At 44.1% G+C, this 25,617-nt stretch overlaps 7 protein-coding genes and 1 non-coding gene across 12 annotated transcripts; 5 read left to right on the plus strand and 3 right to left on the minus strand.

Annotated features, from left to right (window-relative positions):
* The first annotated feature begins 561 nt into the window (after positions 1-561).
* On the plus strand, positions 562-1,281 carry LOC116212300. The gene has a single exon (XM_031546858.1). It carries the CDS (start codon positions 562-564, stop codon positions 1,279-1,281), a length of 720 nt encoding a protein of 239 aa, XP_031402718.1.
* A 2,604-nt stretch (positions 1,282-3,885) lies between these two features.
* Positions 3,886-8,118, plus strand: LOC116210933 (stomatal closure-related actin-binding protein 1). Of its 3 annotated transcripts, none has more exons than XM_031545096.1 (13): positions 3,886-4,174; positions 4,641-4,939; positions 5,169-5,297; positions 5,390-5,482; positions 5,647-5,787; positions 5,968-6,036; positions 6,147-6,230; positions 6,353-6,530; positions 6,682-6,798; positions 6,951-7,009; positions 7,108-7,242; positions 7,495-7,644; positions 7,744-8,118. In XM_031545096.1, the coding sequence occupies exons 2-13, from the start codon at positions 4,658-4,660 to the stop codon at positions 7,789-7,791; spliced, it is 1,485 nt and encodes a 494-aa protein (XP_031400956.1). In that variant the 5' UTR covers positions 3,886-4,174; positions 4,641-4,657; the 3' UTR covers positions 7,792-8,118. The 3 variants fall into 3 exon arrangements, with proteins under 3 accessions (XP_031400956.1, XP_031400957.1, XP_031400958.1); XM_031545097.1 differs by having other exon boundaries at positions 3,912-4,301; XM_031545098.1 differs by having other exon boundaries at positions 3,912-4,093.
* Positions 8,119-8,712: 594 nt separating this feature from the next.
* LOC116210937 (molybdopterin synthase catalytic subunit) lies at positions 8,713-10,639 on the plus strand. 2 transcript variants are annotated; one of them, XM_031545101.1, is made up of 2 exons: positions 8,713-8,866; positions 9,892-10,639. In XM_031545101.1, exon 2 carries the CDS (start codon positions 9,921-9,923, stop codon positions 10,506-10,508), a length of 588 nt encoding a protein of 195 aa, XP_031400961.1. In that variant the 5' UTR covers positions 8,713-8,866; positions 9,892-9,920; the 3' UTR covers positions 10,509-10,639. The 2 variants fall into 2 exon arrangements, with proteins under 2 accessions (XP_031400961.1, XP_031400962.1); XM_031545102.1 differs by lacking the exon at positions 8,713-8,866 and adding an exon at positions 9,446-9,593.
* Positions 10,640-11,017: 378 nt separating this feature from the next.
* Positions 11,018-13,681, minus strand: LOC116210936 (G2/mitotic-specific cyclin S13-7). The gene is made up of 9 exons (XM_031545100.1): positions 13,382-13,681; positions 13,027-13,156; positions 12,884-12,938; positions 12,575-12,781; positions 12,366-12,491; positions 12,027-12,275; positions 11,765-11,926; positions 11,495-11,676; positions 11,018-11,381 (listed from the first exon to the last, which is right to left on the minus strand). The coding sequence occupies exons 1-9, from the start codon at positions 13,419-13,421 to the stop codon at positions 11,243-11,245; spliced, it is 1,290 nt and encodes a 429-aa protein (XP_031400960.1). The 5' UTR covers positions 13,422-13,681; the 3' UTR covers positions 11,018-11,242.
* A 2,861-nt stretch (positions 13,682-16,542) lies between these two features.
* Positions 16,543-18,652, plus strand: LOC116211871 (F-box/kelch-repeat protein At5g26960). The gene has a single exon (XM_031546394.1). It carries the CDS (start codon positions 16,858-16,860, stop codon positions 18,148-18,150), a length of 1,293 nt encoding a protein of 430 aa, XP_031402254.1. The 5' UTR covers positions 16,543-16,857; the 3' UTR covers positions 18,151-18,652.
* A 409-nt stretch (positions 18,653-19,061) lies between these two features.
* Positions 19,062-19,134, minus strand: TRNAA-UGC. The gene has a single exon. It is a non-coding gene; the product is annotated as a tRNA-Ala (tRNA).
* Positions 19,135-19,416: 282 nt separating this feature from the next.
* Positions 19,417-22,718, minus strand: LOC116212469 (cysteine desulfurase 1, chloroplastic). The gene is made up of 10 exons (XM_031547100.1): positions 22,414-22,718; positions 22,030-22,163; positions 21,777-21,936; positions 21,257-21,443; positions 20,931-21,076; positions 20,776-20,848; positions 20,603-20,666; positions 20,279-20,378; positions 19,895-20,053; positions 19,417-19,813 (listed from the first exon to the last, which is right to left on the minus strand). The coding sequence occupies exons 1-10, from the start codon at positions 22,693-22,695 to the stop codon at positions 19,643-19,645; spliced, it is 1,476 nt and encodes a 491-aa protein (XP_031402960.1). The 5' UTR covers positions 22,696-22,718; the 3' UTR covers positions 19,417-19,642.
* Positions 22,719-23,950: 1,232 nt separating this feature from the next.
* On the plus strand, positions 23,951-25,431 carry LOC116211930 (cysteine proteinase inhibitor-like). 2 transcript variants are annotated; one of them, XM_031546470.1, is made up of 3 exons: positions 23,951-24,229; positions 24,525-24,735; positions 25,214-25,431. In XM_031546470.1, exons 1-2 carry the CDS (start codon positions 24,128-24,130, stop codon positions 24,726-24,728), a joined length of 306 nt encoding a protein of 101 aa, XP_031402330.1. In that variant the 5' UTR covers positions 23,951-24,127; the 3' UTR covers positions 24,729-24,735; positions 25,214-25,431. The 2 variants fall into 2 exon arrangements, with proteins under 2 accessions (XP_031402330.1, XP_031402331.1); XM_031546471.1 differs by lacking the exon at positions 25,214-25,431 and adding an exon at positions 24,840-24,971.
* The last annotated feature ends 186 nt before the right edge of the window (positions 25,432-25,617 follow it).

Raw genomic sequence — 25,617 nt, forward strand, 5'->3', positions numbered from 1 at the left:
TAGCAGTGCAATTATACAGTTTGTCAAATATATAATGAAATCTCTGAGTTAGATCATATCATGGCAGGGAAGATGTCGTTCCTTAATTGGTAAATACAGAATCAGATAGGAATCAAATGAGACTGTAGAAGAAAAGATGGCAAATGAATCCCAACTTTGTTTTCCATACCAAAGATAAGGGAATTTCGGATTTCGTTGTCCGCAGTAGGACATTTTGTACTGTTTTATTGTCATTTCTCTATCAAAAGAGGTGTTCGTGGTGAGTTTTCTTTTATATATTGTTCGAATAAGTTTCATTTGTTAGCTGGTTAATATATTCTTATCACTTTTTACGATTCTGCATGATCTTATGCCTGCCATGAATGAACATAGTAAGAACTTTAATCCTTTAATAAGAATCTCATTCGATAGATTGTAACTTTTATGATGCTCCTGAATGAAGTTAAATGCAACCTACATATGAGCATGCACGCATATATACATATCTATGAAGGACAAAACTCGCCTGGAGCTGCTGAACAATCCATCTCGAAACCGAGGCAAGAAAGAATACTAGCTGAGATGGAGATTCAACACTTCAGCCATAAACATCCCTTGACATTCAAGATCATGAATCCCAGCGACACCAATTCAGTCAGCTGCTATGCCTGCAGAAAAAGCTGCGTCGATCTGATTTATAGCTGCAAGGTGTGTAATGGACATCACCTCCACAAGTCCTGCGCTGAACTGCCTGAAAAGATTACCGAACACCCCTTTCATCCTGCCCACCCACTGCCTCTGGTGTTCAGTGGCGGGAGCTATGCTTGCTGTGGCTGCGGTAAATGGGATAGTACCCTCCTCTACTGGTGCAAAGCCTGCAACTTCACCCTCAGCCCAGACTGCGCCCTGAAGCCCACGCTGAAGTACGAGTTCTTGGGTCAGGGGCAAATCAGGCATTTCTTGCACAAACACCCTCTGAGTTTCATGGAGACGAAGCTCACAAACGCAGCAGGGGATGTGTGTTCTGCGTGTGAGAAGAGCTGCTCAGGCAAGATGAGCTATTACTGTCGGCAATGCCCGAGCTTTAAGCTGCACAGGTCCTGCGCTGAGCAGCTACCACGAGCAATCCAACACATCTTCCATATGCAGCATCCTATGATTCTGCGAGCCAAAGATTACACGTTTGATCGCCCATGCCACACCTGCAAGAGGACTGACAATGCACTGACATATCGATGCAGCATGTGTCGTATTGAGATGGATCCCACTTGTGCTCTAGCAACCTCGACTAATATAGCGTAAGAAACTTCTGTGTTCCTAATACGCCTTGCGGAAGCGTGTTTGGCAGTTATTGTAGTGTGCTTCCAAGCTTTATGTGCATCACGCTGCTGTCATAAAATGTAGTCTCTGTTCTGCTTTCTTTTCCTTTTGAGTGGAAGTACGAACTTACGAGCTTAAGCTTGGTGGTGGATAATTGTCCCGCCATTTCCCTTCTGCGAACTTCTCCACATGACTGGAACTCCGAGAATTGATATGGTAGTTAACGACTAAATGGTGAAACTAACTCACCATGACTGACTCCGTCATAACCTGACATTATGCTTGCAATCTTCAGCAGAGGAAACCTCACCGGAACACGTAAACCACACAGATCATCCAATACATTAACACCATCCCATCACAACAGGTTCAATGCCATTAGCCTTGTGGTCGTCCTACCGCGGCCTAAACACCTTTCATTGTGGGAAGAGGATCTAGCCCGAGGTCCCAGCCGACTGATAGAGGAAAAGACGCGTTTCGCCATCCGTTTGTATTTCATATCCAAGTTTCCCTGCAAACACCGATCGAACTCAATGAAGTTCTTTCCTTTTTCCACGTAATTTGCTCTCAAATCACTCCCTTTGAGCATTTCTCGAGTACGAAATCTTAGTTAGCATCGGATTTAACATCAAATAGTCAAAATACCCTATTTCCGGTTATTTTTATATGAATTACGTCGAATTTTTTCTCAAGGTTGAAACTTGGAACATGGAGTTCAATCAGTGCCTAATGGTCTTCAATTCATAAAAGGCCGGTGAAACCTCCAAGTCATCCTCGGCGATGAACTCGCCACAGGACTCGGGCCCACCACGCATCAAGCCACTGAGCTAGGAGGCACCAGATTCCACCCAAACCCCCACTGGAAATCGTCGACAAGTTCCAAATTTTGCGGGAATTCTCGAGCTCACGGTCGTCATTGTACGAATGGAGAATGAAGTGGTCGACGTAGGCGTGGAGGCAGACGGTGACGGCGGGTGACGGAGCTGGGGCGGTTGAAGGCGAGGACTTCGATGGCGAGGGCGAGTCCGGCAGCGCGGTGGCCGATCTGACGGCCAAGATTTCTTAGCGGGTTGGACACCCAGGATTGCATTTCCTGGGCCGGTCACAGACAGAGGTGGGACCCACCTCCGGGAAATCGTTAGTTGTGCTAGGAATTGGATAACCATGTTCGTCAACTCAATACGCTGTTATTATTGGACTTTGTTCTTTCGCTATTTCTATATTTAATATTTATTAATGAGAATTGAGATGAGATGTGCACTTATTAAAAGAAAATTTTGAAGATTAAATAGATAGACAAATGATGACGTGAAAATGGATTTTTTAAGACGCGTCGGGCAACACTGCCGCCGCCACCTGGTAGCTGAGGCCCCCCTCTCTCTTTCCAGTGGTGGTGATTTGTTTCGACACTTTCTTTCTCCCTTACTCTACTTCCTCGCCCTTTTTCGATCGGTCGAGGTGCAGCAGGAAAAGAAGGTGGCACCGGCATCATGTTTAGGCATGCTTGAATTGAGATCAATTTCGAGGTTGAGATCGACATCTCGGGCACGCCCAAAGCCTTCCCCCTCACTAGGTTGACTCCTCCGTGACATCCTCGACGTTTCTGCCGGATGGCGCTCAATGGTGTCTTGGAAGTTGCAGCGGCCCTCCTCCTTCCTTCCCGTCTTCGGTAAGATGCGTATGGTGGTGGTCTCTCCTTTTTTCCTCCAGTGATTTTGTAATGACCCTCTCCATCGGTGGCAGCTCACATGGTGACATGAGATGGTGTCGGCAGTGGCGCCTTCACCGATTGACTGCGGCTGGCCTCGACTAGTAACCTTGATCTACTCTGCCCTTCCACATTCTAGTGGTGGCAAAATCTGTGTAGATGTCGTGCACTCTGACGACTTGACCCGGATCAATAGGCTTCTCCACCTTTCCCACTGGTGATGGATTCTTCTCTCGACCTCCCCATCTCTTCCCCGCGATAGTAACCTCACCTACCTCAACACACGATCGCGCTGTCAAGCTGTTAGTCTTACCTCCCACCTGCAAAGACCGGCCTTTCGTGGCTTGCTCCCCTTTTATTTTTTTTGCACTTATTCACTTCTATTGTGATCGTTGGTCCAAACCGATCAAGGAGGCTTTGGCTCCCTTGGTTTGATTACTTAGGGCCCTATTGTAACCGCCGGTATAAACCGATCAAGAAAGCAATGAACTTCATTAGTTTGATTACTTAGGGCTTGAACTGTTAAAGGATTAGGTCGATTGATTATATCTGTTAGTAGTGATTGTTCGTAGGATCTTGCACTCGGATACCGACTTGAGATACCCTGATTACCCTACCCCATTATGGAGTAGAATTTCATAGTGAATTTAAGATGTCCTCCTTCCCCGATTACTATTTAGCAGGTAGCGATCAAAACTAACGATTTCAAGATAATAAACTACAATTACATTCGTTCTTTTTTGATATTTTCTACTTTTATCCTTTGTAGTTTGCCCGATGAATAAACCGAGGTTTCCGTCCTTGTAATTTATGATCGGGCATTTTATCTGTATCCGTTATTGCCGTGGATTAATGAATGGATCCACTTAATTGCTTGTCAGAAAAAGCTCATAGAAAAAATTTCAATATTGAAACAGAGAGGGCGGCCTTTCACTTTCCCAATTTCTCCTTTCCTTCTTGAGCTTTTTTGAAAAACCAAAGCACATGCCTTTACTCCTTCTCTCTCTTCTGTAATCATTTCTTCTTCTTCTTCGAATCTTCTTCTTCTTCGCCTCCCGCATTCAATCCGTGCGCCGAGCAATTGAGGTCGAGCTCGCCTTCATCTGATCTGGAGAGCCCGTGACCCATTTATTTTTTCTGTGACTTTCCGCTTTTTGCATGACCTGTGTGAGTAGCCCCCAAGTTCTCACCTTTTTGTCTCCATTTCCTTGCTAGCTACCCTTCTCGATTTTCTTGTTGGGTTCTTCTGTTCTATTGCTCTGGTTCTTGCTCTAGCTCGGAAACCCTGTTCTGGGTATGCCGCTATTCCCTGTTCAGTGGTGTAGTTCAGCGCCATTTTTGGCTTTCCGAGCTTGTTTATACTGGTTGATCTCGTGGTTGACCACATCCTCAAAGTCTGTGGAATCTTGTCTGTCGGTAAAATCAACGCGTTGGAGTTAACCTTGCAGTGTTAGAGTTAGCAGTTCTGTTGTTTGCTCGTTCAAATTTGACTTTGGTTTTGGTTGGTCGTTTGCTCGTACATTTCTCGTTGGAAGTTAGTGGGCTGTGGCACTTATTTTCGTTTGATTATGGTTGCGAAGTCCTTTCTGCAGTGGTAGGTAGTGTCAAGCTCATGTCTTTTCTTGGTAAACAGAGTGATTTGTTGAAGTTATGACGCGGATGAGCCGTGATTTTGCCAACACAATGCAAAAGGAGGCAGTCTCGGCAGTTTCCAACGATGTAATATTTGCTTCGAGTCGGTTCCCCAATTACAAGCTCGGAACCAACAATCAGATTTTGGATTCAAAGGAAGATCCGAAGGTTCTATCCATGAAGGAAGTTGTTGCACGAGAGACTGCTCTGCTGCTGGAACAGCAGAAACGTCTCTCAGTTCGCGACCTTGCCAATAAATTTGAGAAGGGCTTGGCTGCTGCTGCTAAATTGTCTGAAGAGGTATAGTTTCTGAGGAAGTGGCTCTGTAATATGAGTTGATTTCTGAACCTGATCTAAGCGACTTTCTCCAAGGTCTTACCTTTATTTATTCTCATGGAGTTTTTAATGTTACGAGCTGCTTATGTGCAAGATAATTAAGTTAGCTGTGGCACTGAAAGTCAAGTCTAGTCGGGGATTATGTCAGCTGTGGTACTGACTGTTCCAAGGTTATTGGTGCGAGGAAATTTAGGCTAGGCTTAGAGAGGCTGCCTCATTGGAGAAACATGTTCTTCTGAAGAAGCTCAGAGATGCGTTAGAGGCTTTGAGAGGGCGCGTTGCCGGTCGGAATAAGGATGATGTGGAAGAGGCTATTGCGATGGTTAGTTTCTTGATGCATGCTCTGATGTGACTTCTATATTACAAGTTCATTAATTTCTCCCAAAAGACCAAATCGTGTCTCACTTCCGCCAGGTTGAAGCTTTAGCTGTTCAGTTGACTCAAAGGGAAGGAGAGTTAATCCAAGAAAAGGCAGAAGTGAAGAAACTTGCTAATTTCCTTAAGCAGGTACTACTTTTATACTGTTCTGAGGAAGCTGAGGAAATTTGTGATTTCTGAAAATGCTTAACCTCCATTTCATATTTAAAGACCTTCTTGAGAACCTTTCATATGTGGCTGCTGTTAATGTTTTAGCTTGTTGTTGAGTAGCTATTTCCTATTTTCCTTTTTAGGCTTCTGAAGATGCTAAGAAGCTTGTTGATGAGGAAAGGGCTTTTGCTCGAGCTGAAATTGAGAGTGCAAGGGCCGCAGTTCAAAGAGTAGAGGACGCTCTCCAAGAGCAAGAACATATGTCTCGTGCCTCTGGGAAACAGGTATTAGTCAGATTGCTTACTCTAATACGTCACTCACTGCATTCTGATTTTAGCAAAATTGAAATGAAGAGGTCACGGTCCCCAATGATATGCTGGACGAATATAGCATGTTTTATTTGGGACAAATTAGTCTTGATTCCACCTGTATTTTAACAGACTAGCTTTTGTTGGCATGTTTAGGACTTGGAAGAACTGATGAAGGAGGTGCAAGAGGCCAGAAGGATCAAAATGTTGCATCAGCCCAGTAAGGTACATTTATCTCATTGGTCATAAGATAAGCATTATATTCCACATTACAGAAACATTACCTCTGATAATGAAACTTTTGACCTGATAAATTAGAATGAAATGGATTGTAGGTTATGGACATGGAACATGAGCTTCAAGCACTGAGGACCCAACTTACAGAGAAGTCTAAGCGTGCCATTCAGCTTCAGAAAGAGGTTCATTCTACACTTTACCCAATCTTGTGAGATTTGGATGACTGCAAGAAAAACAACTATACGTGTTTATGGCGCACTTAGGAGCCCTGTCTTTGTTGATTTTCCATTATTCATTCTTCCAGTTGGCAATGACTAAAAGGGGAGAGAAGAATCCTCTTCTCTATGAATTAGATGGACCCGAAGCATTAGGATCCATTCTGCAGATTGTTCCATGTTCTGATAATGCCCCAGAAATATCTCAGTGCATAGTTCAATGGCGCCGTGTGTCATCAGAAGGTGGAAAAAAGGAGCTTATTTCAGGTAAACTTTACCTCCATTGGATATCATATGTTCAGTTGATTTTTTATGCCTCCTGTATCTCACATTCACAGCGGAACAAGTACAGGTCATATTAACAATCTATTTCTTGACCATAACAACATGATTTATATTTTTTTTAATATTGTCCCAGGAGCAACAAAATCAGTTTATGCTCCTGAGCCATACGATGTGGGACGAATCCTTCAAGCTGATGTTCTTTTCGATGAACAGAGAATTACTTTGACAACTGCTGGGCCTATTGAACAAGGTGCAGTGATGATCTGAGTTTATTAGTTCTCCCTCCACCCCCTTTCCTTTCTTTTTCAAGTCCCTTATATTGTATCTGTGGATTGGTGACGGTCTTTTGTCATCAGAATTCAATTCATTCATTTGTAAGCAAAGTTCGGTTTCTGTGAGCAGCTCCTGGCTTGGGAAGTTACGTGGAAGCACTGGTGAGGAAGCACGATACACAGTTCAATGTATGTCTTCTGAATCTTCGTTGTTGTGTCAAAATAGGTGCTACATCTGGTTTTTCCCCTGTAAATGAGAATCCCTTCGAATTTTTGGTGCTCCATAGGTGGTTGTTACTCAGATGAATGGCGCAGAGCATACTTCAGAAGCTATTCATTCCCTTCATGTGGGCAAAATGAGGATGAAGCTTTGCAAGGGAAAGACAACCGTCATTAAGGAGTACTATTCCAATTCAATGCAGGTAGGGGCAACAGTCCTATTTGGGTTTCTCAAAAAGTACAAATACATGATCAGCTTTTCTTTGCTCTGAAAAGACATCATGTCCCATTAGGATATGAAAAATATCTAAGCATGAAGCACTAACCAAATCTCCGACCAAGATAGGCTCCAGATTTTCCTTGTCTATTTGCCATAAATGAAGACACGGGCTATTTTTCCTTCTCTCCCCGTTCACATTCGGGTATTTTTTTCATACTCCTTTTATGCTGTTCAGCTATGTGGGGTCAGAGGAGGTGGCAATGCTGCACCTCAGGCATTGTTTTGGCAAGTCAAGAGTGGAGTTTCCTTCGTGCTAGCATTTGAATCCGAGAGAGAAAGGAATGCTGCGATAATGCTTGCGAGGAGATTCGCCTATGACTGTAATGTAAGTCTTCACCTGATATTTCAAGCTTCGAGATTGTATTCAGCACCTTACCTCTAGTCTGTTTTTTGGGCTTTAACATTCATTCCTTTGAACTGATAGATCGTTCTTGCGGGACCACAAGATAGAACTCCTTCAGCGACCCAGTAGAGCCATCTGAACTGCCTCCGCCTTAGCGAAAGATGTAAATTATGATTGCGAGTTTCTTTTTTGTTGCTCTGTATGTATAATATGTTTGTAACTGTAGAATGCGTCCTTGATCGTTTTGCTGCCCCAATTCTTTCCGGGTTTTCGGTTTCTCAGTGTTAATTTTGCCCCCAAGGCAAGGCATCCTTTTATCTGCCTTTTCGGTCGGATTGCAACCTTTTTTCAGCTTCTTGGCTTTCACTTGGAGATTGCTGCACCTTGAGGATTCTTCCATGTATTGACTGATTGAAAATTCGATGAATGTTAGACTCAGAATCATTGCCTCTAGCACTGCCCATGATTATTATTCGAATTCCCAAGTCTACAGAAGATCGTGCTATCTATAATCTTCCCATTCTTGTTGATCCAATTACGCTTGTCTTCTGAAAATGGGTTTTGTGATTATTAGAATATATTTTGGGATCTTTGTGATTTACTTATCTTGTATATTTGATACTGTATCGGGACATCTCAATTGTATCTATAAATACAATATACCATGATTCAATTGGGTCACTGTCTCAATTCTTTACATGGCATCGGAGCTTAGGGTTACAGTCTCGGCCAGAGTATATTCTAATAGTGATGAAGCTGCCAAACTGAATTCAGTTCAGATGGGTTCGTTTGTACAGGCCAAGGAAGGTTCATATAGGAATCGGGTTAAAACTCGCCCGTAAATGCGCTCTTGAGAAGAGAAGACAATTCGATGCCTCTTGACAGTCTTGAAACGAAAGTACTTGTCGCTGCTTAGGAAAATCGAAACCCATGACCAGTGCGACCAAATTGAAAAGGTTGGCAGGAGGGTTGAATGAATAAATTGAAAAAGTATGTGGATTAAATTGGAAAATAACCAAATTATTGGGACTTATCTGGAAGAAAAGAAAAATTAGACAAAAGGGACCGAAGGTTTGGTTGGAGAATAGATTCTCCCTATAGCTGAGTTTGACTTTGATTCTCTCTCAGCGGCGGTTTGCTCGATCGAAGAAGAAGAAGAAGAAATTCATGAAGGTTTGAAGCGTTTCAAAGGAGCTAATTCCTGGTGAGTGTCACCGATACGTCTCCTGTCGGATGCGGTGTTTTCGTGCTGGAGCTCCTGACCCAATGGCGTTTTTTTCTTTGACAAAGCTCTTCCTGTTTCATTGCTTGAATTACAAAGTGAATTTTCCTTCGTTGAGGTCAAGAATCTCTTCGGGGCTGTTGGATTTTCTATATTCAGTGGCTTTCAATGGCTTAATTGGACTATTCATCACTTGCGGTAGTGAACTGGGTCGGCGGAATTACGGATGAATACAGTGAGCTCCAATAGATAGATTGCGAAAAATATGCAATTTGAGCACAGAGATAGCCTTTTGCTGATCTTTGGATACTCTTTGATTGGTCTATTTGGAGCTAAAGTCCTACCTTTCGGTGAGCCTCGTGCTTTTCGTTTTGCCTCCAGAACAGGGCTGTTGTTTGTTTGTGTAGATAAGGCCATGGGAATAGGGACTAGCCTTGGATTCGGTAAAACAGTGCATTGGCTGTAATTTGAGGGAGAGTTTCGATAGTGGCTGAATAATCACAGACAATTGCATTGAAATCTTCCATTTGCTGCATAAGCTCGTCTTTTTGTTGATGCGGTTGAATCCGAGATGTCGGGAGATGATGGTCGGAGTTTTTCCTGTGGAACTCCTCTCCTCATTTTTCGGTCACTTAACCTTGAGACTATCCTAATATAATTCTACTGATGGACTTTTGATCGTGTGAATTAACCCGTGATGTGATCCCAGGTAGGGTTTATTAGGTAGATTGACTTTGTGATTTTTGATTGCTGTTCGATCAGAGGCTGTACCGCATGTGAATCATGACTTTGGCGGGGTCCTAGAATAATAACAAATGCTCGGAGACTCTGTATGTAATTCCAAGCCCGAAGTTGTCGCTTTGAAAGTTCTAGGGCCAAAGAAATATGAGTGTGATAGTGACATGCTACTGGCCAAATCTTTTTTTATGATCTATACTATATGGTTGATATTCATTGTATTCTCTATTTCTTTATGGTGCCATCACTTCTTTCGCAAACTATTACAGGCCTTGTATCGAGTAGACGAGAATCCAGTATGGCCGATGAAGACAGGACTTTAGTCGAAATCTTGGAAGAGCACAGCCCAATAGACGTAGCAAAGTACATGAAGTATGTTGGTTCTCCACAAGCCGGTGCAATTGCAACGTTCTCGGGCACGACACGGGACATGTTTGAGGGCAAGACTGTCCTGGAGTTGAGGTACGAAGCCTACGTGCCGATGGCCATAAGACAAATCAAGAATCTTTGTGAATCAGCAAGGTCTTCCTGGAATCTGATCTCCATGGCTGTTGCTCACCGCCTAGGGCCAGTCCCAGTGAGAGAGACGAGCGTCTTCGTCGCAGTATCTTCTGTTCACCGAGTTGATTCTCTCGAGGCATGTAAGTTTCTGATTGATGAGCTAAAGGCATCTGTTCCAATATGGAAGAAGGAGGTTTATACCAATGGGGAAATCTGGAAAGAGAACTCAGAGTTCCTTCAGAGGAGACCAGAGCTCGGGAATGGGAATGCGAACGGGAGCGGGAATTGCAAGGAGAGAATAGAGGAGGCAGGACATCACAGGAAGGGATGCTGTGGGGCTAAGGTAAGGATAGAAGAAGATGAAGCACCAGTGAAGGAGAAATAAGGGGGAAATTGGTGGGGTTATTATCACATAGTATTTTCTGTTGTTTTCACAACCTGACATTGCTTGAGAATGATTTTTTTTCTTTTTTTGATGAATACAAAAATGAATGCATTGCTGGCTCTCTTTCTATTCCTTTGATTGTTAGAATTTTTGCCTCCCTTAAACCCACAAGTTGGATTAGACGGGAACGAACCATGGTTCATCCAAAAAGGGTATGAGTATAATTTGATATCTTATCTTACGAGTATAATTTGATATCTTATATCTGATGAGATTCATGACTTTTCTCGGATTGTGAGGTACGACCATTTGAAGTATGGCTGGCTAATGTTGTAAACATAAACAGTGCGAGGATAATGACCACATTGATCAGCGCAGTTTGCCATGTGATGAACATGCACCGATCAAAGACGAGCATGCAGTTATTCCACACCACTGCAAGGACTTAGAATTTGGTAGCTATGTTCAGATCCATGGATGCTCTCTGAGCAAGGAAGGAAGAACACATATACACAACAAACCATTCCATTCATAGATTGAAATTCAGTTCAGTCACTCATAGTAGAGAATCATTCATAAACACTAAGATCACAAAAGAAAAATGATCCACTAGTTCTCTAAAACTACTCACAGATTATAGAACCCGCCACAGCATTGTGGGCACCCTATAGAGCTACTAGATAAGGAGACCTTCGAAATGAGAATTTAGTCGAAGGCCTATCTTCTTTAATGAGTCATTCAACTGAAAGGGTCTTTGCCGGAGCAAGAAGAGACACGGTGCCATGATCCACACTCGAGAATTTACGGTAAACTGCCTTAAGTTTGCTGTCTGCAGCTGCAGTATGGAAGCTAACAAGCAGCTTGGCACAGTCCCTACACAACACAGCAAAGGATAAGGAAAGATGAGTCAGTCAACACGCTTGTAAGATATATGATCAGACCGGCTAATATCTCGAGAGAAAATGGAAAAGATGAGATATCGTTACAGGAGCTGGTCGGCGGAGTAGCCTGTGTGGTGCTTTAGAGTTTCGGTCCAGAGAGGGCTCTTGTTGAGCGTACACCGAGCCGCATAGACAGCAGAAGCTGCGATCATCGAGGGGCAGTAGAAGATAACAGTATGGTAGTGCATTAGACCCAATTCAGCAAGAAAGAGCACCATGTTTTCCATCTGATCAGCAAGAAAATTGCCTCGAAGTCAGAAATCGGGATTACTATACAAATCTTAAAATTCAAAGTACATAGTTGGAGGTTTTTACCTCAGTGTCCGATGGAACAGAGGCCTTGATGTACCTCACGAGAAAGACATATGGTGTGGGAACTGTCATGTACCATTCGAGCTTCTCCAGTATCGACTTTTCCATAATCAGGACCTGTTCACTCATGTAGGCATTATCTGATATGAACACAAAGTCGTTGACCTGCAAAATTGAAGTTTCCATGGCAAGAATCAGACCAAGTACGAGATCAGACAATTCAATTGTATCGAACGGCAAAAGCAAATAATTTAGGGAGCAAGACCTGAGGAGCCCAAATCTCCTCATACTTGGAAGCAATGAGCATTGCACTGATTCCGACCAACTGAAGTTCCTTCTTACGGACAGCTTTCACCGAGAGGTAGCGGTCCACAATGTTTATGGTGAGGTACAGAGTCTCAGGCATGAGTTCGAACTTGCGATGGACTTCGACCAACCAGTCAAGAAGGATCATTCTCATCTTGGCATTGACCTCGGGTTGCAAGTCCATGTAGTCGTGCACTCGACCCTCATCCTGCAAGAGAGAAACAACAGAACAACGTGAGCCAAGAATTTTGATCATGAAAAATACTGTGAAGGCAAAAAATTTCGGGAAAGCAATTACTTCGGTCTCTTTGTAAAACTTGTAGAGATCCTCGATATATTCAACCACAGCTAACTCATTATCTGCATCACCTTCATCGATGTCGATCACCAAATTATTGAGCTTATCAGCAAGCCCACAGGCAGCCTGAGGTTAGATACACAAATCAGTACTCCTACACGGGAACAGTAGAAAACCAAGAACTGATTAAGGTTGAAATTATAATTCACCTTGCTTCTAGCTGTGAGAACTGAAGTGAGAGCTTTCTTCCTCGAAGACCCTTTTCTGAGTGCTCTCCTAGTGCTGGCTGAACCTTTCTCAGATTCACTGGAGCTTATCAAAATGACATCCTCGGGATCGGGTTTCCTAGCGACCTGCTTCGGGACAGGCTCTGGTTCTGCTGCAAGTTTGCTATCTATGACTAAAGCTGTTGGTTTCTGCAAAAGGAACATATCAACGTTCGACTCAGAAGCCGACCAACTCTGGATGTAGATTTGAAATCAGACACAAAAATGGGGAGAAATGTTGATTTTTGCTACCTTGTTCTCGGTTGCTGCTGCTTGTGCCTTGGCCACTAGTTGTGCTCCGAAACTCCTGCAGAAATGAGCATAATACCCATGAGAAACAGAAGGAGAATGTGATTGAGGGAGATGAGCACGTATTTTTTGATAATTTCAAAAACCTTCGAACGGGATGGGCAATTTGAGCTGCAGGTTTCACTTGAGCAGTTCGATCAGTGACCAGGTTACCAATATCCTGCAGAACTCTCCTGTTTCTTGCCTCCCCCAGGACATTCTTTGCCTTCTCTGCTCCTGACCAATTTCAAACACCCACGAGGAAAACGAGAAGAACATCAACCACGACACAAAATCGAACCAAACCCACTAAAGTCAGAAAGACATAAAATTTACGGCAGGGGACAATCTAAGGGACACGGACTGCAGATTATTCAAGAATTTCAAAACCCAGTAATGAAAACCAAAAGAACAAAGAATAAGAACACATGAATCCAAATGGATCAAGAATTTGAAAATCACCTCTCGGCTGTTGATGGATAACATCTGCTCTCACGTCCATCCTCGGAAATGAAGGACAGTCGGCTTCGCTGAACGTCCCGAAAACTCCCCCAATGCTTGCAAACAGAGACGACAGAAACCCCTGGAGAAGGCTATTCCTCGTCTCAACCGAACCTTCTTGGGAGCCTGCCACCTTCCTTCTCTACCAAAGTTTGAATTTTTACAGCAAAGGCTCTCTCTTGATCGTTAAAGATTGACAGAGGAGGCGCTCTTCCTCTCTGACAGTGAAATTCTTCTGCGCTCTGTGGGGCTGAAGGTAGCAATGATGCCTTAAAAGGGGAATCGACGCCTCCCCAACGGTCTTCTTCGCTGGCCAGATCTTGGCCGTTAGATCCGATACATCGGACGGTCCTCGTTGCATTTGGGGAGGGCGTACTTTTGGAATTTTATAGCCGTTAACATGTACGTGGCCTTTCATTATTCAGATGGGCCGGGTTGCCCAAAAAGGGATCATGGGCCAACCATCCTGAAGGCCCATTAGCCCCAGTCCGCACGGTAAAATTGAATTTGGGTTATCAAGTCAATGTTATCTACTCGAGAGTCAAGACTATCCGACCATAAAGCGGTTCATTTTCAATATGAAAAATGAAAAGAAAAGCGAATAGCTCGTAACATTTATAAAATAATTCCGAATGCTTTTGAAGTATAACAATAGCATTGATTCCGACACAAAATGTGTAACTGACTGCCGCCTCGACGTTCTTCTCGGCGAATCCTAATGGGGAAGAATAACAGCATTTGCTAGGGGAAATCTAAAGAATCATACAGCCTCGACGCCCCGGTTTTCACATTCGCCTCTTCTTTCTGTGTCTGCTCGCTGTGGGCGGCCTTCACCGAGGCCTTCGGAAAGTCAAGAGGGAAAAAATGGGATCCTCGTTCGTAATCGATGAACTAATAATAATAAGGGATGGAACGGATCAATGGCTTCCTATATGTTACCTCATTCATGTCGAATCCGGCCGGAGCAAAGAATGCGGAGAGGTACGGCATCGTCAGGCTCAGGCTCAGGCTCAGGCTCCTTTCTTCTTGCTTTTCCAACTATATTGGAAGATGAAGAAAGGCCTTCTTATTTGTACGGATCAAACCCAAAATTATCATCTCCCCTCTCTCATCCACACAACCATCAAGGGGTCGGTAATGTCGTTAAGGATAAGGCGATTTACTTACCAATAAACGACAACCTCAGCCCACCTGCCCCGTTTTAGTGCCTCTTAGTTAAGAAGGTTACACATCCTAACATGGGATATTGATTGGGATGGATTGCCGAGGCTTGGAGGAGGCGTGTGCGTCCGAGTCGAGCTGCTGGGGCTTGACTACTTGAGTCGAGCTTAACCCAATATTTTCAAGCTCGAGCCTCGAAGATCATCTCACACCATTTGTCTTTCTTCGTGTACTAAAAAATTGTGCCTCGATCCTAGAGGAAAGATGTATCACATCGGGCTTGACCCGACTCTCAAGTTCAAGCCAATTAGCAGCGAAATCGGGCTCAAGCCTCATATGCTTCCTGGCTTCGATTGGGTCAATTGAAAACAAAAATTTTCAATTTCAGACATTAACATGCGAATCCTATGTAATATTGCAAAAGAAATGTAAAAAGTAAAATAAAGAACACGACGCCGTATACATTCGAGAGAGTCACATGCGTGCCGGCGGATCAGGAAATAAAAATGTCACGTGCCCCTTTTTCACGATTAATAAGACATTTAATTTGATTTTTTTATTTTGCCTTTTTATTTTTTCTTTTTCACTTTTCATAGGCAAAATCTATAGATGCTGTCTCCCATTTAAATCACCTCTCTCCCTGCCTCACATTTTGCATTGTCCTTCTTTAGTCAATTCCTAATAATTGACCCTTTTTTTTCGAAAAGTATTCCAAATAATTGACCTAATTAATAAAAAGTACAGATAGATATACTAATAAGCTTTATTTCCCCGCCCCTTTTATTTTTCTCAAGGTAATGAGGATCTTTCATTGATATTCAAATGAATACAACGGTCCACTGCAAAAGCGGATACAGAGAAAAATACCCATGCACTACACGTGAATTACAAGAGAAGGACACTTGGTTGGTCAGCCCGACAAGTTACAAAAGAAGATAGACTGAAAAAGGCACAAGTAAGGGCATTACAATTATAGTGAGATATCTTGAAATCAAGAATCTCGATCAACCACCTTTCTGCAACAATTCAACCATGGAGCCCAGTGAAAACTAGGAAGGGGAACCTCAGTTGAATCCATTAATCCGTGATGAATTTCTATCTCTATTGCAGGAGATAAAGCAGAAAGGATGCTTTGGGTCGGTATTCGAGCGCAGGCTCCCACTACATATTGTAATTCCTAGATAGTCAAAAAGAAGAAACTTATGGTGCATTTGGATTCAGAGTTAAAGTAATTTTAATTTTGATTTTGATTTTGATTGTGGAAAATGACAAATGAGACGTGATTATAAATTTGACTTGAGAAACGTGTGTTTTTGTTGTGTAGTGTGTTGAGTTAAAGTTAAAGTTAAAGCTAAAATGAGGTGTTTAGAAATCCAAACAGGTTTTATGAATACATACATCTAGCTTATAGATATTCACGTGAACGGAAGTATAAGCAATCTCTTTTATTATTATTATTATTATTATTATTATTATTAATTATTATAAAATGTGTGAAATATTCTTATTTTAATATGATATTTTAGTCGTGAACTTTGATATTCAAAACTTCAATTAGGTTCTGACTAATTCAATCGAGTCGGGTCGACTCACTGAGGAATAAAACTTTCATAGCATGAATTTTCTATATTCGCAATTACTCGAACTCGAGATCTTATTTAAACGGAATAAGTACCGAACCGTTTGAACAAACCCATATTTGTTATGTTAACGTGACATGACATTTTATCTATAAAAACCAATTGTTGCCATATCCATTATTATTTTCGATTGCCTTTATTAAAAATGTAATGGAATGAGTGGTTAGTAGAACTACCCATAAATTCATGATTACTTTTTATAACTAATAATTAAGCTTTCTTTTTTTTGGACAAAACTATCTTCTACAAGTATTACATTACAAGCATTACCAACGCGTTGCGTGGATTTTCACCTAGTTTTGGTGAAATTACGAGTGACTCATGGATAATAACCAATCCATCATTAAATAAACTATGATCATGATTAATATAATTATAATTATTAATTAATTGATGAAAAGGCAAAGGCCCGGTTGCATTAGCACGCAGTGCACATGATAATTTCTCTGCTGCTCCTCGCTGGACGAAAGATGCTTCTCTTCCCCGTTTCTATAGGAAAGCACGCAAGGCGACTGTGTTCTTCGGGCTTACCTTCCCTCCTCACGCCGTCGCCGTCTTCATCTCCGCCGGAAAAATCCGATCTTCTCCGGCCAAACTCAACCAGAAAAGTCAGCCGGACAGTGGTAGTATCCGACAATGTCAGATCAGAGCTGCAACTCTCGTGGCCACTTCTCCTGGCTGATGAAGTCCTGCTTCCCCAACCCCAACGACAAGCATCTCCCCGCCCCCCACGTCCCCCTCCACCGCCACCGCCACGGCCACGCCGAGCTCAGCTCGTCGACCGCCCCCGCCAGCTGCCTCGACTCACTCCCCGACGATCTCCTCCTCGAGTGCCTCTCCCGGGTGCCCCCACCCTCCCTGCCTTCCGTCTCCCTCGTCTGCCGCCGCTGGTCCCGGCTCGTCGAGTCCCCCGCCTTCTCCGACCTCCGCCGAATCCGCGGACTCCTCCGCCCCACCATCTTCGCGCTCGCCTCCTCCGCCGACTCCTCCTGCCTCCTCGCCGCTTCCCTCTGCTTCTTCGACTCCGATCCCGCGTGGAGGATCTCCCTCTTCCTCGCAAGTGACTCCGTCTCGCTGGCGAACCTCTTCGGCTTAGTCTCCCACTCCCGCCTTTCCGCGATCGGCCCGAGAGTGTACATCATCGGCAGGAGCGCCATGGTCTGCTACGACACCTGGACGGGGACGGTCACCACCAGATCTCCGATGACCTCTCCGAGGAAGAAGTTCGCCTCGGCAGCATGCTCCGGCAGGATCTACGTCGCCGGCGGGGGAGGCTGCGGGGGATCATCCTCGGTCGACGAGTATGATCCGCGGAGCGACAGGTGGCGGGTGGTCTCCCAGGCTCCGAGGAGGCGGTACGGCTGCGTGGGCGCCGCCGTGGACGGCGTGTTCTACGTGATCGGGGGGCTGAGGATAGGGTCCGCGTCGGGAGCCGACCAGCCGCACGCCGCAATGGGGGCCGAGGCGCACGTCTACGCCAGCTCGATGGACCTGTACGACGTGGAGGCTCGGGCATGGCTGAGGAGCCGGTCCCTACCGGGCGGCGGCTGCGTGGTGGCGGCATGCGCGGCGGCGGGGCACGTGTACATCCTGGCGAGCCACGCGGTGGAGCTGTCTTTCTGGAGGTTCAACGCGCAGAGGAAGGCCGGGGGATTCGGGGAGTGGGCGAGGCTGAAGGCTCCGCCGCTGCCGGCGCAGGCCCGGCTGGACTCGAGCGTGAGGTTCAGCTGCGTGGGGGCCGGGGGAATTGTGGTGCTGGTGCAGGTGGCGGGATGCATAGATGACCTGCTGAGGAGGAGCGGGAGGGGGGAGAGGGGGATGAGGGAGGGGCTGGTGCTGGTGTACGACGCGGCAGAGGGAGAGTGGAGGAGGGCGGCAGACCTGCCGGAGGTGATGCAACGCGCCGCCTGCGTGAGCGTGGAGTGCTGAAGCTACGCAAACAGTGGACTGGCAGTAGGCCTTTTGGGACTGAGCATTGGAGTGTAGTGGAAGGAGCCGACAAGATTATCTATCTGTCAAGGCTCTGTTTGGACGGAAGGAAAATGTCACTGCATTGGTCGCGCATCTTGTCTTGGGAACCAATCATCGGACAAAATCGATCTAAATAAAGCACCTGATTAATTTCCGAACTCGATTAATGAGATCCATGGGCGGCCGGTATTTGATGGATAATTATCTATTAATTATTGATGATTACGTTCGTGTTCAATAGAGAACGACGAGTCTTGTCACCGTATTCTACTATGATGCAATATGCAAACAAAAGTAGCTCTGGTGGGTGGGCCCGATTTAGACAGAACATCCGACCAATTCTCAATCTATGCGGTGCGGTCCCCGCAGCTACGGTTGATGAGTTCACGGGCGCATGTATTATTGATGATTAGGGATGTCGATTAATGAGATTCATGGATGGGCCAATATTTAATTATTATCGATTGTGCACGATGAAATTTTACAAGGGTTGAATTCAATAGAGACCAAAGAGTCTTGCTTATCAATCGAAGTGTAGCTCTTGTGGGTGGGCCCAATCGACTGACTTGGTAATTGTCATCTTAGAAGTAGTTCATGAATTCGAAAAGTTGGCACGTATGGAAAGTCCAATAGTGGCATTTTATCCTCACGATTGATTGAGCATATAGTTATTGAAATCTCGGTTTTAGTTATAACTCGGTTCGCTCAAAATGAGGTGAGAAATTGTGAAGGATTGCGGAGGACCAATATTTAATGAAAAATTACCGATGGTGCACGGTGAAACTTAATCCGAGTCGAATCCAATATATGCCAAAGAGTCTTCTTGACAGATTAACTCCGAAGGGGGAAAAAGACGGAAAAAAAAATGATGGAGATGCGGGGGATCGAACCCCGTGCCTCTCGCATGCAAAGCGAGCGCTCTACCATTTGAGCTACATCCCCTTTCACGGACATCTGCTATGTCCAGAAGAATATTATATATAGAGAGCTCTACTATTTGAACATCCACTTTCACGCGCTTCTGCTATGCGAAGAATATTATCTCAGATAGTAACTCGTTACTTGTATGTTTCGATGGATCATCTTCTACTTGAGTCATTTTCAATTAGAAATTCTCAATACCTTCAATTCTGAAGCTTGGGACTTCACTACCCCAGCCAAGACTCATCTACAACTTTGTCAAAGCATGAGAACGGGAAATCGGAATAGAATCAGTTTTCGATAAGACATGGAGCGGTACAGCATTGGATTGGAACGCAACAATTGTAGTACATATTATGGTCCATAGATTCCATATTGGTGAATTTGGCTAGAAGCCACTATAGAACCGATCGGCAGCAGCTAAACAAAACCGAAAATATAATTAGGTAAAAATGCCCAGTATAAATAGTTTACTCGTTGTACTTTTGTGCGATAATTATACAGTAACTACAGATCGAGCTCTGTGGCTCTAACTGAAGGAGTTGAAGAAGCTGACTGTGTCATTGAGGGCCTCGATGAAGTTATCCACATCTTCTCTCGTGTTATAGAAGTAGAGACTAGCCCTCGCGCTCGCATTGATTCCCAGGAACCGATGGAGAGGCTGGGCACAGTGGTGACCCGACCTTATAGCTACTCCATGCTGTTTCAAGGACAAACATCTCAGCAGCAATTCGAGCAGAGGCTAGAGAATGACAGTGCAGCTCTTTCGCTGTTGTGATACCTGTTGGTCGAGAAATGTGGCGATATCGGTAGCGTGAATGTTCTCAACGTTGAAAGCACAAAGCGCTGCGCGGGTTATGCTTTCTGAAGGTTTGGGGCCGTAGATGCGAACGTCGGAGACTGATTGGAGTCTCTCGTAGAGGTAGTGGGCAAGTTCAACCTGGACAAAGTTGGAAACATAGTACAGGGTCAACAAAATCTCAGATGTACAGATACGTTCCTCCTGATATTTCTCTTGATGCATAAAGGAGTCATCATTATATATTTCAGTCTTTCAATTTCAGGGCAACTCCTCAATATGGACATCGTGACCTCTTCGCATTTCAAAAGTCAAATGGCAGTCAGAAGATGGAAGCAGATAATACCAAATAACTACTCTGCTCACCTCATACTGATGAATCTTCTGCATGCCAATTCCAGACAAATAGTCAATAGCTGCTCCTAACCCGATGGCCTCCCCGATTGCAGGTGTTCCAGCTTCAAATCTAATCAAGTTCTACACGTTAAGCTACATGGTGAATTAATGTAACATACATAAATGGAATTAGATGATGTGGAATACTCAATAGACACTAGAGCTAATGCTTAAGTAGTCGAACTTCGAGTAAAAATTTCCTAGCCATTTTGCTGCATGATACATTCCTCAATCAATCTATGGTGCTTAGCAAATGCATAATTAAGTAAGTGCATATCCTTGATAAGTATTGACCTGGATGGAGGCTCCGCGTATGTAGAATGATCTAGGAACACGTCTGCTATCATCTCTCCACCACCTTAAAGATCAATAGAGGAAAAAACAAGAGAGAGAGAGATCGGTATCTTGCAAGAAATCTAAGAAAAAAGAAGTGTAAGCACTATCAGAAACCAATGGAAAGAGAATACCTAAAAATGGGGGCATCATAGCCAGCAGCTCAATCTTCCCGTATAAGAATCCGATGCCTGTGGGCCCAACCATCTGAAGCATGTTTATTATTTCATGGTTTCAAATTCTATTTTAGAAGTTTCACGCATCAGTTAATATTAGGCAATTATCTAACCTTGTGAGAGGAAGCGACGAGAAAATCCGCATCAAGGGCCTGAACATCAACCACCATGTGTGGCACGCTTTGGCAGGCATCTACTAACACCCTCGCTCCAACTTCATGGGCCCACACAACAATATCTTCAATCGGAAGTTTTGAAGCTACAGAAGGAAAATTAGAGAGAGAAAAGAGGTGTTCATTCAATAGAACGGTACTATTAATCATTTGAAAGACAACATGAAGAAAACTGTCATGAGACTATATAAATAAACTCCTCCAGGTCTAACCTATTCAGAGCCAACATATACCAATGTCAGTTCAGATAAAAAAAGTTTTTGTACCTAGAACATTAGACACATGGTGAACGACAACGAGTTTGGTCTTCTTTGTGACCATTTCTTTTAGTTGTCTTACATCGATAAGCTCATTCTGATCCAAACCCACAAACTTCAAAACAGCTCCAGTCTTTTGGGCCACAATTTGCCAAGGAACAATGGCACTATGGTGCTCTGCAACTGTAAGTATAACCTGAGAGAAAATTGAAAAGCCGTAAGTACCTCGAAATAGTACAAATTGACACTGCAATCATCAATGATCATAGTCAAACAGCATGTCAACTAAACAGCCGCAAGCTGAACATGGAATCAAGGATATCACAGATGCACTCATAAGATCCAACTAGATGATGCTAGATAACTCCCAGAATGTCTCAAGAGCAGAATCTACCAAGATCATGGTGTTTTGAGCTGTCAAACAGCTTAATAAAGGAAATCATTTTGAACTATAATAACCTAGGCGTGACAAGCGAGTAACAAAACGAAAGGGAATGGATGCTTGAAATAAGGAGATGCATGTACGAACCTCATCGCCTGGCTTCAAATTGGTGAGCCCCCACGAGTTTGCCACTAGGTTTATAGCTTCGGTTGCATTCCTTGTAAAAACAATCTCCCTCAGTTCCGAGGCATTTATGAAACCGGCCACCTTCTTTCGGGCCAACTCATATTCATCGGTCGCCCTGGCACTGAGGTCGTACAAAAACACCATTTTTGCAACATTAGAACAGGAGACCCAAACAAGCATCGCTTATGAGCATTGGATTATCCGAGTATAATACCTCAAGTAGTGAATGCCGCGATGGACATTCGAATTGTATCCTCCGTAATAGTCTTGTAGAGCCTTCAACACTGCGGCGGGCTTCTGAGAAGTCGCAGCATTGTCCAGGTAGACAAGTTTTGAGCCATTCACCTCCTAGAATTCGCGATAGCAACGACAGATGAACAAAAGTCAAGCTTTCATTTTACGAAAAACAGAAACATTCAGAAGCAGCAAACTCAACAAGTCAATCCAGAAGAAGAACATGGATTCATCGAATAACAATCCCAAGATGCTGAAGTTGTCAGCTTCAAGCATGTTTAGTTCAAAATTCATCTAACAGAGCTCTCAGCTCGATAGCAAAGTAATTACTCCGTCTCTGAGTGAGAGAGAAAGAGGGGGGAACCTGATGAAGGATGGGGAAATCGGGGCGGGTGAGATGCCCGAGGGAGAGAGTTCCGGCGGCAGGGGAGTCGCCTTCTCGGAAAGTAGCGGAGGAGGAAGCGTGAGCTGCGGTGGAGGCGGAGCGGTTGCAGAGGGCAACACGAGGGGAGGAGAAGTGAGAGGCGACAGCCGGGACTTTGAAAGGCGGGAGCTTCAGAGCCATGAAACCGACTGCTCTGCCGCCTCCAAATAGCTCTGGTCTGCAGATAAGGCGGACAACTCTCACACGGACGACGGTGGACATCGACAAGGACCAAAGCTCCACCGAGCCGCCACCAGTTCCTCTATGGTCCTTAAACTTTCAGTAATTCCGTATTCGGTCCCTAATCCTTTTCTATTTCTAATTAAGTCATGAAAGGTCTTCATTTTATATGGCCATAAACGGGCCAAAGTTGGGCCAGCCTTATTCATTTTCCGGGTAGACTTGGGCCATCGACTGGACCTCAGACCGGGCCGGTCCAAGACTTTTGAATCCCCCGCCCATGGAAGTAATCTGCATGAGGATCACCATAATAGATTTTTGGAAAAAGACAAAAATCTCCCTTTTGGTTTGAGGTCAGGACAAATCGTACAATATTCTTTTGTTTGTGATAATTAACCCCCTGTAATTTGTTCCATTAGACATAGGGGGTTACGGCCGGCTCCCTCGGTGGAGGGTTTTGGGGTCGCCGATTGGCTGCCCCGACTCCTTCCCTCTTCGATTTTTTATAGGACTAAAATAAAATAAAATAGAAAGTTGATGATATGAATGATAAACGAAAATGATTTAGGACCAAAATGATTAAAAGATTAAAGATTGAGGACTGAAAATGAAAAAAAAAATTAACGGTGTAACCCCTATGTCTAACAGAGCAAATCACATGAGGCTAATTGTCCCAAATAAAAAAACATGGTGTAATTTGTCCCGACTCCAAATCATAAAGGGATTTTTTCCCTAGATTCCTATTCCCCCGTTGACCAAACCACAATCCTATGGGTCAACAAAAAAAAAACCTCATGAGTTAAAGCTAAGAAAACCATCTTCTCCGGTTCCATACAGATATCATGCACATTCCCCATTTGTTACGATAAATATCATGTACGTCTTTTGTAATTAAGCATAAATTTAACTAAAATTTTCTTATAATTACGTCGAGTTTGAGACATGAGACATTTTGAACTGAGATTTATTAAGTACAAGTCCACAAGACAGCGCGGATCGCATGTTCATGAGATTCGACACCATGCATAAATCATGAAGAAAGGTTACCCGTATGGATAGATGAGGCTTTCGCCCCTACGTAAACTTAGCCCGTAAGGTTCCCAAATGCACGGATGGCTTGCATGCGGCGGGTCCACGGAAGACCCGCCCCACATGAGCTTGGGCCCATGAGAACAGTGCTTGGGCATACATGCACCCGGTTCAGACAGAAGGGAATGGCGGGAAGCAGTCAACGCATCCAATGGGAGGGGACCCAATCCTCGGTCCCGCCGGCGCCATTAACAATGACTGAAGAAATCGAATCCCACGGTGGACGATTCGTCTTCTTCCCCACCCCACCCCAAAAGAATCTATAAAGTGCCCCATCAAGATCAGAGCTCTCTCTCCCATATCTCTAACCCCCATTAAAGATCCGATTTTTATCACCCGACCGTGTGATCCGAAGCAAACCCACATCCAGTTCAGAAGGAAGAAAATGGCGACCGCCGGTGGCATCCGTGAAGTCGGGGGCAACGAGAACAGCCTCGAGATCGATGCCCTTGCTCGCTTTGCTGTTGACGAGCACAACAAGAAAGAGGTCCCTTTTGATCATCTCCGATTCTTTTGCTTTTCTTAAAGACTGCGTCCAAAGTGGTCTGATTTTTTATGAAAGCGGCAAAATTCGCTCTTGAACTTGTTTGGATGTCCCGTTTCTGAATGAATTCTCGTAATTATGCAATTAACCCGTAAGGAACTAGCTCTGTTTCGAGGTCAGACGAGTCGTGTTCGTTCGACCGGTTTTCTGCTCTCGTTCCGGTGTTCTCGCTCATGTCATGTCTAGGTGATGGGCTTACTTCATAAGATGATGTTGATTGTCTGTGCTTGTTTGGCAGAATTCACTCCTGCAGTTCGACAAGGTCGTGAACGCGAAACAGCAGGTAGTCTCTGGCACTGTGTATTACCTTACCGTCGAAGCAACCGATGGTGGGGCCAAGAAGGTGTACGAGGCCAAGATTTGGGTGAAACCATGGATGAACTTCAAGGAGTTGCAGGAGTTCAAGCTCATCGGTGATGCTCCTGCAGGAGCCAGCGCTTAGCTCCTCGGTATAACTTCATTTTCATTTCCTGATGTTAAGTCGATGCCTTGCTCTTGACGATACTTCTTCTTGTGCGTAATTCAGCTATCTCCATGTTCAATTACGTTGCAGGGAACAGCCTTTGCAAGATCCACATGGTCTGCATATTTTTCTTTGTTTGCCATGGCATAGTTATAAAGCTGCAGACATTATTTTGAACAGTTTCCTTTGCCATGATAGCTAATGAACTATGTGCAGCAGCTACAGATTTGCATATTACTTCGATTTTCAGAATCGGAGTTACGTTGCGTACAAGATGTTTTCAAAAAATAACTGGGGTTTGCTTGTATGTCTCGCACCGAATATTTTGTATTGGCTTTTCGACTTGGTTGAAACTAGCAAGCCGTATCGAGTCTCGAGCTCTTGGGTTTTGCTACAACGTTGCAATAGAGGCCAAATGACCCATCCTGATTTCTGATTGTGTCTCTCGTTTGATTTCATTTCAGGTTTGACTAGCATAAGTACAGGGCCTGTGGGCGGTGCTATGCACAGCTTTGATAGGAATCAACACGACAGGCATGAAATAAAAGTGGAAGATGTCCGTCTGAACAAGTTTATGTTCCCTTCTAAGTTGATCGTCTAGCTTTAAGACTGAAACTTTTACCGTGCCAACTGCAGAAACTTGTATTAGATCAATGCTAAATGATTTTATCCTGTTCATGCATGTCATATTTCCTTTTAACTCACATCTGCCTCTGTCACGCAATTCATACCGGACACTGTTACTCGCCTGCAAAACTAGAAGCGCTACCAAAACATTATCCTAACTGCCACGATGCAAGCATGAAGATATAGAAAATCAGCAAGAAGAGACCATTTGGTGCAATAATAACATGTCATAACCATGGTG

Source organism: Punica granatum, chromosome 6 (assembly GCF_007655135.1).
Source record: "Punica granatum isolate Tunisia-2019 chromosome 6, ASM765513v2, whole genome shotgun sequence".
NCBI lineage: Eukaryota > Viridiplantae > Streptophyta > Magnoliopsida > Myrtales > Lythraceae > Punica > Punica granatum.

Excerpts from the sequence above, each read along its gene's own strand:
- LOC116212300 (XM_031546858.1), top strand. The coding sequence starts at position 562 with ATGGAGATTCAACACTTCAGCCATAAACATCCCTTGACATTCAAGATC.
- LOC116210933 (XM_031545096.1), top strand. The coding sequence starts at position 4,658 with ATGACGCGGATGAGCCGTGATTTTGCCAACACAATGCAAAAGGAGGCA. Across the intron at positions 4,940-5,168 it reads CTGCTAAATTGTCTGAAGAG|GCTAGGCTTAGAGAGGCTGC; the intron begins GTATAGTTTCTG and ends GAGGAAATTTAG. Across the intron at positions 7,010-7,107 it reads AGCACGATACACAGTTCAAT|GTGGTTGTTACTCAGATGAA; the intron begins GTATGTCTTCTG and ends GGTGCTCCATAG.
- LOC116210937 (XM_031545101.1), top strand. The coding sequence starts at position 9,921 with ATGGCCGATGAAGACAGGACTTTAGTCGAAATCTTGGAAGAGCACAGC.
- LOC116210936 (XM_031545100.1), bottom strand. The coding sequence starts at position 13,421 with ATGGACGTGAGAGCAGATGTTATCCATCAACAGCCGAGAG. Across the intron at positions 12,782-12,883 it reads CAGCAGCAACCGAGAACAAG|AAACCAACAGCTTTAGTCAT; the intron begins GTAGCAAAAATC and ends TTCCTTTTGCAG. Across the intron at positions 11,677-11,764 it reads CTGTTCCATCGGACACTGAG|ATGGAAAACATGGTGCTCTT; the intron begins GTAAAAACCTCC and ends CTTGCTGATCAG.
- LOC116211871 (XM_031546394.1), top strand. The coding sequence starts at position 16,858 with ATGTCAGATCAGAGCTGCAACTCTCGTGGCCACTTCTCCTGGCTGATG.
- LOC116212469 (XM_031547100.1), bottom strand. The coding sequence starts at position 22,695 with ATGTCCACCGTCGTCCGTGTGAGAGTTGTCCGCCTTATCTGCAGACCA. Across the intron at positions 21,077-21,256 it reads CCATGTGTCTAATGTTCTAG|CTTCAAAACTTCCGATTGAA; the intron begins GTACAAAAACTT and ends TTCCTTCTGTAG. Across the intron at positions 19,814-19,894 it reads CCACATTTCTCGACCAACAG|CATGGAGTAGCTATAAGGTC; the intron begins GTATCACAACAG and ends TCCTTGAAACAG.
- LOC116211930 (XM_031546470.1), top strand. The coding sequence starts at position 24,128 with ATGGCGACCGCCGGTGGCATCCGTGAAGTCGGGGGCAACGAGAACAGC. Across the intron at positions 24,230-24,524 it reads ACGAGCACAACAAGAAAGAG|AATTCACTCCTGCAGTTCGA; the intron begins GTCCCTTTTGAT and ends CTTGTTTGGCAG.